This window comes from Medicago sativa, chromosome 6, assembly GCF_051527215.1.
Source record: "Medicago sativa cultivar Bolivia chromosome 6, Bolivia_mono, whole genome shotgun sequence".
NCBI classification, from domain to species: Eukaryota; Viridiplantae; Streptophyta; class Magnoliopsida; order Fabales; family Fabaceae; genus Medicago; species Medicago sativa.
This window is the reverse complement of record NC_140754.1, coordinates 40451156-40462338: the sequence shown is the minus strand read 5'-3', so window position 1 is coordinate 40462338 and position 11183 is coordinate 40451156. Positions and strand designations below refer to the sequence as shown.

Genomic DNA, 11183 nt, shown 5'->3' with positions numbered 1-11183 from the left:
AATAATAATAATAATAATAATAATAATAATAATAATAATAATAATAAAATTATAAATCAATTATTCTATTTGATTTAATTAAATTTGTTTATATTTATTTTTATTGTGCCATGTGGCATGCAATGATTGGCCCATGTGACACTCGGTTAATTTTGACTTTTTTTAACGCCTAACTAGCCGTATGGACCAAAGTCAATTTTTTATAAGTGCAAGAACTGAAACCAAACAAAAAATAGTGCATGGACCAAACTCAAAAAATGGCATAACTGCAGCAGCGACTAATGACATATTTAAAACAAGATTAAATCTCTAAACTCCTAATTTGACACCTTTGAAAATAAAATGTGTCTTTTGGTGAAGTCAATCTCAATCTCTACCCTTTGAAAAAATAATATATAGGGTTGTCATGAGGATCCAACAACGAGTATAAGTTATATTTTAAAAAGGAGTAAATTTTCAAGTTGGTCTCTAAGAAAAAAATATAGAAACTAAATTGGTCCTTAGTAAATAATAAAAATCAATTTCATCTTTAGCAATATTATATGAAATAAAATAATTCTTTTTTAACATTATATTGTATGAGACTTTAATCTCAATCAATGGCTAGGTAGACCTATATCCTAAAAGAAAATGCTAATATGTATTCTTAAGACACTTATATTAAAAATCGAAATTTTGTATCGGAAACAAATTATCAAATTAATCCCAAACTTTCTTAATATTTAAAAATTAACTTGGGAGTAAATCATCAAATTAACTCATCATATCATATAACAAATTAATCCCAAACTTTATTAATATTTAAAATTAGTCCCATATTTATTAAAAGTTTTTCAATTATATACCTTATCATCTATGAAGCCCATATACTTTAAAATGGATGACGTACCATATCGCCTGTGTATCCTGCACCGATACCTGCACGGTACTTCCCGATACGTATTAGGAGAGCATCCGAAGATTAAATTTTATTTTTTAAAAAAACAATTATCTGATACTTTTCAATACATCTGAGATACGAGCGATAGGCGGTGGAAAACCGATGTGTGCGAGCTAATTGATGTTTCTATTATATTTGATATATATGTAATTGATTAAGTAATGATGTTTTCTATTTAGGATATATCATATATGTAATCGACTAATTGTCGCTTTCTTTGTTATCAATATTACTTACATTTATATTTCTATTGTTGCTGCTGCAGTTTGTGTTTGTTTGAGAACGATGTTATTGTTGATTGTTCTGTGAAGGCAATTTCATTGGTGTGCCTTATGATTTTTCTATGTCTGTTTGGTCTAGGTTTTTCGTCAATTTTTTTACTTTTGAGTTTTAGTCCATATTTTGCATTTTGAGTTTTAATATGTAGTTTAAATTTAATTTTTTATTGAAGTATCTCAGCGGTATCATATCTTGAATTCTAAAAAAAAATTATATCGACGTGTTGGTGCTGTATCGTATCCGTATCGTATCATGAATCATGCATATGTATATGAGCTTCATAGCTTACCGTATAACAAAAAACATAAAACAATTACTCCCTCCATGTCAAAATATTAACAAAATTCACTTTTTAAGTTTATTCATTTAATGATGTATGTGGTTCATAATACGGACCACATACATTTGGTTATATTTTGAAACGGGGGAAGTAAGTGACTTGAAGACAATTACAGATCCAACAGTTTCATTTGCCGAAAACCTTTTTTTTTTTTTTTTTTTTGAATAATCATTTGCCGAAAACCTAACTACAGAGATCCAACAATGTTTCATTCTTTTTCGATGTTGCCGAGGTACTCTGTTTTTCCAAAAAAGTTTCATTCTTTTCAATTTCTAAAAAACACCCATTCCTCTTCAACCTTATCCCCTCAGTTCCATAATGTTGATGATGCTGTTTCATTGTTCAATCGCCTGCTTCGTCAGAATCCAACTCCACCCACAATCGAATTCAATAAGATTTTAGGTTCCCTTGTCAAATCCAAACATTACCACAATGTTTTTTCCCTTTCTCATCAAATGGAATTTAAGGGAATTAACCTTGACTTAGTCAATTGCAACATCCTCATCAATTGTTTCTGTCAATTGGGTCTTATCCCTTTTGCTTTTTCTGTTTTGGCTAAGATTCTCAAAATGGGTTATCATCCCAATACAATAACCTTCACTACAATCATCAAGGGTCTCTGTCTCAAAGGTCAGATCCATCAAGCATTGCACTTTCATGATAAGGTGGTAGGGCTTGGATTTCAATTGAACCAAATTAGCTATGGGACCTTGATCAATGGCTTATGTAAGGTAGGAGAAACAAGAGCAGCCCTTGACTTGCTCAGACGAGTTGATGGTAAATTGGTTCAGCTTAATGCGGTAATGTACAATACGGTTATTGATGGTATGTGTAAAGATAAACATGTTAATGATGCTTTTGATTTATATTCTGAAATGGTTTCTAAGAGAATTTCTCCTGATGTTGTTACTTACAGTGCTTTAATTAGTGGCTTTTGCATTGTTGGTAAAATGAAAGCCGCAATTGATTGTTTTAATAAAATGATATTGGAAAACATCAATCCAAATGTGTATACCTTTAGTATAATGGTTGATGGATTTTGTAAGGAAGGAAGAGTGAAAGAAGCTAAAAATGCGTTAGCTATAATGATGAAACAAGGCATTAAACCTGGTGTTGTCACTTATAACTCTTTAATGGATGGATATTGCCTAGTTAAAGAAGTGAATAAGGCTAAGGGTATATTCAACACTATGGCCTCAAAGGGAATGACTAATGTTCCAAGCTACAATATAATGATTAATGGGTTTTGTAAGATTAAGAAGGTCGATGAAGCCATGAATCTCTTTAAAGAAATGCATATCAAACAAATTATTCCTAATGTGGTAACTTACAGTTCCCTTATTGATGGTTTGTGTAAATCGGGGAAAATATCTTATGCTTTGAAGCTAGTCGATGAGATGCATGATAGAGGTGTACCACCTGATATAATTACTTACAGTTCTATATTGGATGCTTTATGCAAAAACCATCAGGTTGACAAGGCAATTGTGTTGTTAACGAAGTTGAAAGACGAAGGTATTCAGCCAGATATGTGTACATACACAACCCTTGTTGATGGACTATGCAAAAATGGAAGACTAGAGGATGCACGGATAGTTTTTGAAGATCTTTTGGTCAAAGGCTACAATCTTGATGTCTGTGCATATACCGTTATGATCCAAGGGTTTTGTGACAAGGGCTTGTTTGATGAAGCGTTGGCCTTCCTGTCAAAAATGGAAGAGAATGGATGCATTCCAGATGCTAAAACTTATGAAATAATTATCCTTTCCCTGTTCGAAAAAGATGAAAATGATATGGCAGAGAAACTTCTTCGTGAAATGATTACAAGAGGTCTATTGTAAGACTGAAACTAGGTAAAATGTTTTGCTATATAATAATTGTTTTATTTGTATTTATATTTGAATTTGATATCATCATTTCATTTTATGTACTTGTCTCTGGTAGTTGAAAAGCCACTTTTTTTATTGTTTTTGTGAACTGTGTTTAGCAAAACCTTTATACTTCTCGTATATCTTCTATTTCAGTTTCTCTATATTATATTACCTCATTGAGAGTTCCATCAATCAATTATGAAAGTTGTTCACCCTCTTATCTGCAGATTTGGATGTTAGTATACCTTTCTGCTTTGAATTACATTTATTTATCTTGAGTGAAACTTTGAATGATCCAAACTGTTTTATAGACTAATTTCGATGGAACGGCTGCCTTAACAAATGTTTTTATAGCCAGCATATGGGGAAGATGGACTTGGTGTGCTCGTTTAGCTAAATTACATTGCTGCATAGTGAGTATGTAAGACCCCATTTCAGCTTCATAGTCAACTTAAATAGGCCTTGAAAGAAGTACTGAGTGCTAGAAAGATCTTCAAATATTGTTGTCCCCATAGAATCTCTTTTGCTGCATAATTCTAATTTTTCAGTGTTGAGACATAATTTCTTATTGGTGATTGAAGAATGTGATTATACATCTGGAACAGTGAAGGTACAGGCTTGAGTTGGGATCACAGTGGTTTTATCTTCACGGCTCTACCTCGACTGAGCCCTTTCACTGCATTGACTAACAAAATTGGCAACCTTTTTTAGTTCTCAATCGACTTTCTTGTAGAAAAAATTATTGAATGTTGTTGTTTGCAACTAGTGTTGCCTTTCTTAAAGAATGTGGCTATGCTTCTAGATTGGTTTAGATGCATATATCAGTTTTGCAACGATAAACAATAGTAGTAATGTGGTTATGCTTCTTGAGTTCTGATGCAGACCTCAACACCAAGAAGTTATATAATTAGAGAATAAACACAAATGCTGAGAAATATTTGATATTATAAAAAGGAAATTGGTAAATGCAGATAGGAACAATGCCCCTAATCCACCCACAGAGCTGAGCTCCACAGAGAGATATAATTCTCTGCCTACAACAGAAACTTCACTTCTACATAATCATAATCTCTCTCTACCCCCTTCCCACAACTTTATAACATAATTTGTTACATCAAAACCCTCCACTGACTCTACTGCCACATCAGCAGTCTTATTACTTCCTTTTCCACACATAAATTTTCAACACCTTGGGTCCACTTTGCTGACCCAAAATCCTTGTGTCCCTATCAAGTTCCCATTTAGTTTATGCTTTTCCTCTACCTATTTCGTTTTATGATACATATGAACTGCACTTTGCCTCAGAAACGGATATGAAGCCTCAGTCGAGACATGTTATGATAGAACCCCGAAATTTGAAGGTAATATTGTATTTATTTAACTGGAAAATGATGAGCTCAAAGCTCTTACAAAGATGAAAACAGGAAATGGAAAGGATAAACCAGAGTTCTGAGAACTCCTACCAGAGCTAAGCTCCTAGACCAGAGAGAACTTCTCTCCTAAACAACTAATAGCAAACTTTCTGAATGCCTCACCTCTAGACTCTCCCCTCTTTTATAACTGAAATTCTCTTCTTAATGACTGACCCTCTATGCTTCCCTCTCTTCAATAACTGCAATTCTGCCTAAATTCCAATAATTATTATAACCATTTGCCCCCTCGGCAGTTAACTGCCGAGGAATTTGAATTCCGGCTGCAGTTAACTGCCGAGGAATTCCTCGGTAGTTAACTCCCGAGGAAAGCATTTATGCAGACAGCAGGTTCTGCATTAATGCTAAGCATTTCCAAGCCATTTTTCGGCCAGTTTTTACCTGTAATTTTACCAGAGCATTTCCATATGCAATTCAAATTATACAACAATGAAACTCGGTCATAAACAAGAAAAATACAATATCTTTTACATATGTCCATAATTAAATCAAACCGACATTTGGTTCAAACCACACAAAAGTTTGAAATTCATCAAAACGGAACATAGTGTCCATAATCAAACAACACATTACAAGTCATTACACATCATTACACATCATTAAATTAAATCCCTACTTACATTCATTACAATTGCATATGGAACGAACATATATATATATAATACATTATTTTCCACCATATTCCTAAACATAAATCCGACGTCGCTATCGTCTTTAATAAGCCAAGGCATATAGCTTGCCGTTTTCCATGCGAATTCATCTCTATCTTCTCCTAGGTCTATCATTGGCATTAGAGCAGACAATTGACGTGTATATTGATTTTCACCAAGATGCTCAAAATAAGTGTTAAGTTGTGTCTTCAAATCATCAATAGAGTCCGTCGGTGTTATCATAACCTTAACCGTCTTTTTAAACGCGCAATACCTAACACGACCTTCAATTCTTGCAACCTCTGACATGTTTCACTTGACAAAAGCTTTAAAAAAATAATCATAGATTAGAACAAAATTAAATGGAATGTAATAACGAATAAATCAAATGCGTAAACATTAATAAGCTATAAATAAGTATTGCACTAGTTTCAAGTCAATAAAAGTCATATTATCATATATATCAATATCATTTACATAATGTTACTTATATATTGGCCACAAAAAATTGGCATTACAATTTTGACCCCAAAATATACGTCGGTGTAATTTCTACCAAAAAAAAGGACTAACACCGACAAAAAAATCCCTAGATAATTGCCAAGTGATTGGAGAAGATCAAGTGACATAAAATCTTCCTCATCTTCCGCAATAACTTCAAATTGTTGCTTTGGTTTTTTGGGAGTGTCCAACAAAATAGGCGCCGCTTTGTTTGATTCCTTTTCTGGTTTTGGCGGTTTGTTTCCACTTTCAATAGCCATGAGCTTTCGGAACAACTCATGTTGATCCAAATACTCATCTTCCCAAGTCAATGCATCTTGTTTCTTGTGATTGTGCCACTCCGTAGATGATGGAGGTAGTGGACAACCATTCCTCAAGTAAATAAGCACAAAGTGATTAGGAATTACCCCAAGGCACATAATGGGAGTTTTTTGCTTACCCGGCGGTGGTGGCCCTCTTAGTGGAAAAAAAGATTCCGAGTTACCAAGTTCAAGATTTGTCAACACAACCACACACCTTTTGTAATAATTGGCAACAATGTGCCCCATGTCCGGAAAAGTCAACCACTTATCAACAAGATGTGCACAACTTTTTGTATTTGCGGGAGGATGTAAGTCATTTAAAATGTAGTTATAACGATCCTCACCCGCAAATACTTCAACATAATCATCTCTATGATCTTTTAATTCTTGAATAAGATGTGTACGAATCATGAGATGATTTTGTTCGGTTAAGCCCATGAACTCGGCTATAGCCCGGAATCCACAATGTCCATCGCCAATAACATCCACCACTTTTTCAATAAATGGAAGCATGAAGCGTGGCATATAATCAATAGGCCTCATAACCGGGATAGCCTTAGGCTTTGGATACCGAGAAGGTGGTGGAAGTGGGGAAATTGGTGCTTTACCAAGACGAGCACCTTTTTTCCTTTTATATGATGATGTTGTTGGTGATGGTGACAGTTGACTATCCGGATTTTGGGAATCAACAACCTCCCAAGAAGAAGGGATCCGGCTAGTGGATGTAATTCTTCCTTTAGACCTCGTAATGTCCACTTTTTTCTTGGCTCCCTTGGTTGTTGCTTTTTGTGGTGGTGGAGACATCATGGTGGTTTCAGGAAATGCCAATTGCCGCAAAGCCTCCTTGACTTCAAGCTTCATTTGGAAAGGGAGTTTCTTGAGACGTTCTACAATACCCTTCAACTCATCATCCACCGAAAAACCAAGTTCATTACTTTCTTCTCCCATGCGTAACCTTTGCCAATGGTGGTGTATCTCATCCAGTAAAATTGGCTTTTCTTCAAGGAGTTTAGTTGCAATTTCGCATGCACATGGTAAGCCGTAAGATGTCCTTTGAACACAACCACAAATTTCCTTGTTCATGCACAACGTTTCCCTACAACGTGACTCTTCCATAGCAATGTTGTCCAAAGCATATCTAGACACATGACCACCTAAGCCGGAGTACAAAGTGACATCTTTGAATCTATGTTCCAACACGGTAACGCTCTGACCAAAGGCTGTTTGTATCGCAGTGTGTTGAAGCAACAACATGTTATGTATTTTCTCCCAACAAGTACCCAAATCACCCACACTATTGTCTAAATATTTCTTCACCAAAGCATGAGCCGATTCTACCCTATTGGTGGATCTACAACCAAGATGCAACACACGGTCTGTCCATACCCTCACTATTTTCTCCTTCACTTCATTCAAGGTGGTCATGGCATAGGCTAGGAAAGGTGGGAAATCACTACAAGCATCTTGGAACTCCACTAATGCATTTGCATATAACTCTTGAGTGGACGATTCAACCATATCTTTCCATGCCCTCATGATCTTCTTGACAACATCGCGATTACTCACCTCTTTCCCATCCTTTTTTCCCATAGGATATTTACAATCTAAGACGCACCTTTGTTTAACATTTGCTTGCACATGAAAGTAACAATTCATACCATAACTTTCCGGGAAAACAATTCCAACCGCTTTCATCAAAGACCCATCTCTGTCGGTAACAATCACCTTAGGCATATTCATCTTTGAAGTAAGAAGTTTACGCAACATTTTTAAAACCCAAACAAAGTTTTCCTTTTTCTCATGCATCAAGAATCCAAACCCAACCGAATATGTCAAATCGGTCGAAGTTACCCCAACTACCTCAAACATTGGCATCTTATACAAGTTGGTTTTGTAGGTGGAGTCCATAACCAAAACCGTTGGAAAATTGTTAAACAACTTAACGGATGTTAGGTGAGCCCAAAAGATATCTTCGATTGTATTACTTTCACCATGTGTTCTTGTGTAATAAGTATAGTTGTGCTCCTCCAACTTCGAGATTAGATATTGCAACGGCTTCTTGTCACCTCTATTTGCCTTCCATATTTTTTGACGTTCATTGTACACTTGCTTCACATTTGTCATGCAATGTGGTCTTTTGTTCTTCAAGTGTATCAAAATATTTCTTGGAAGCATCTTGTTCTTGGTCAAGTCATGTACAATCTTCTTGTCATCCTCCTTTAATCTACCGGCAAGAATGTGTCCTTCTAAAGCCGGCTCCATCGCATGGTTGTGAACTCCATTAAGAATATTCAATCCCCATTCCTTTGTTTGCGTACTTTGATATCCACTAATCATGAACAAGCACCCGCATTTTCTTGAGCCCGTTGTCGCATGCTTTGGTTTTTTTTTAGGCACTTTGTGAGCTCCACTCCTTTCACACACTAGGCGCAATATTGGATGGATCAAGCTTGATCTTTGTGTAACAATTGTAAATTCCGCCTTATTTGCTTGACACCGTACCCACCCAAGCAATTCTTCTCTATCTTGAAACTTAATGTCGTCAGAAAAAAACCTAGTCGTGTCCACTTCGTGGGCTTGAAGTGGGACGACACCGGGGCTAACATATTTAGAAGCTTCAACATGGACGGAAGCTCCATCAATGTTTGGTTTGACTTCAACCTTAGGCGGTTTGACATCTCCGGAAATTTGGACAAAATTACGTTTTGTCTCTCCCGAAACATCTTCCGCGTTCTCGGTCATTACTATAATTAAACAACACAAAAATATAAATTAACAACTTACTAATGCATAAACATCAATGCCATAATGAACTAAAACAAAAAAAACAAAAAAAAAACAAAGAAAAAAATTTTTGGAAAAAATGGCAGTAGCTGCCATTTTTTCGTTCCAAAATTTTTTCCTAAGTGTTCCTCGGTAGTTAACTACCGAGGTTTTCCTCGGCAGTAAGGTACGGAGGTTTTCCTCGGCAGTAAACTACCGAGATTCCCCATGACAGTGTTACGTAACTGACGTTGTAAAACTACCATGACAGTGTTACAAATCCAAAAAATAAACCGAATAAAATGCACAATACCTGTTTTTTTACGTCAAAAGTGTGTTGAATCATCCTATGCTTGATGCTTGAATCATTTTGGAGCAAGATTTGATGAAAAATAATTTAGGATTTTGGGTTGGATTGGAGTTGTATGGAAGGTGATGAGAAAATAGTGTGTAGGGGGAGCAGGTGACTGTTTCATCTGATGAAACAGCTTTCCTCGGCAGTTAACTACCGAGGAATTCCTCGGCAGTTAACTGCAGCCGGATTTCAAATTCCTCGGCAGTTAACTGCCGAAGGGGTAAAAGGGTATTTTACATGTGTGTCCCAGCCATATGGAATGTGTGAACAGCAATTTTCTAACATTTTTTCAAGACATTTAGTGATCATGATTCATTGAGAATTATCATGAGAATAGTATCTTATCTTACACTATACTATAATGCCGGTCTTGTACTGTATTATGGCCCATCTAACTTGCAGTCATGACTCATGATGCAGAAATCCACCACTTTAGGGGACCATGAAATATCTCTCTGAAAAAATTCCTAAGGATACTTCAAGCAAGGTGCGAATAAACCGTGATCTATACACTCACGAAAGGTAAAATTTCCGGAGTTCATGACTAATCTTGTTTCCTAGCTGCTATTTGATAACCATTCTTGTAGTAAATGAAAAAGAAGAGGACCAACAAAAACAATATTTTTATATTTTATAACAGGATCATGTAGACAGCTCCAACATTGCCTGAATTTTCTTTGGCATTGAAACTAGATGAATACCAACTTCCACCAGTGGATTCTTCTTGGAAAACAGAAAACATAAAAGTGACACAAACTCATTCTAACCATCTCAATGGTGACATAAAGAAGAGTGTTTTTCCATTCTAGTCAATTGGAAAAATAAATTATTATTATTTTTTTTCTGTTTTCTTCTTTTTTGATGTACTTTAATATATTGATTTTTTTTTTTCTTCATCTCTTAATCCACATGATTAAAAGATAGCTTGCAAATAGAGCTTCCAATGGTTTTGAATGAAAGGGAACACAATATATTTAGAATTCAATAGCTTCAGTAAGAGAGTAATAATATTTGTGTCCTCTAATTATTTATTTCTTTTACAATAGTCTTTTAAGTTATTGAATAAACATCGTTTCTTACAAAGAATTATTTGTCTGCTAATGATATTCACCATCACTGCAAGGGTTTTTTACACCGTCAATGAATTGTTATCATCAAATCATTAAAACATTTAACTTTAATCATAATTACTTCTAATGTCACATATATTATTGATTATGATTTGTTGACGATGTAAAGTATCAAAATTAAACTCCACATTTTTTGAAGTTGTTAAGTGTTACATCACTCTAATTTAGAATGAGAGGTTAATCATTACTAGCATTAATGTAAATAGCCTTTGATGAATTCATTACTAACATAGAAAACTAAATTAAAATAAGAAAAATATGTAACAGGAATTTTGAAAGTGAAAAATTGAAGACTGAAATCACATTTCTTCCAATTATTAATTACTCAAGGCATGTATCAGTTTTGTAGTTTATAGTTTCAATATGAATTTCCATTGAGAAAAGATAACATAAACTCAATTAGATTTCATATAAGTTATAAGTTGATTTCATAAGTTATTTTTAAGAGCTTATAGATGTTGAAAATAACTTGTGAACACATAAACTGTTTCTATAATCTCCACCAAGAAGTCTCACAAGTTCTTATGTTTGTATATATAAGACCAAATAATCCTTTTTTGTGATAAAGTGGAGAGGAGATGCATCAACTATTCTTGGCGTCATAGTTGAACTAATTCCACAA

The 11183-nt window shown here is 34.8% G+C and overlaps 1 protein-coding gene across 2 annotated transcripts; it reads left to right on the top strand.

Moving 5' to 3' along the window:
* Positions 1 to 1644: 1644 nt before the first annotated feature.
* Positions 1645 to 10572, top strand: LOC146915124 (uncharacterized). Of its 2 annotated transcripts, XR_015014483.1 has the most exons (3): positions 1657 to 3412; positions 9852 to 9953; positions 10072 to 10572. XR_015014483.1 is itself a non-coding variant. In XM_085717676.1 (2 exons), exon 1 carries the CDS (start codon positions 1763 to 1765, stop codon positions 3398 to 3400), a length of 1638 nt encoding a protein of 545 aa, XP_085573802.1. In that variant the 5' UTR covers positions 1645 to 1762; the 3' UTR covers positions 3401 to 3412; positions 3584 to 3626. The 2 variants fall into 2 exon arrangements, 1 of the variants encoding a protein (XP_085573802.1); XM_085717676.1 differs by lacking the exons at positions 9852 to 9953; positions 10072 to 10572 and adding an exon at positions 3584 to 3626 and having other exon boundaries at positions 1645 to 3412.
* Positions 10573 to 11183: the final 611 nt, after the last annotated feature.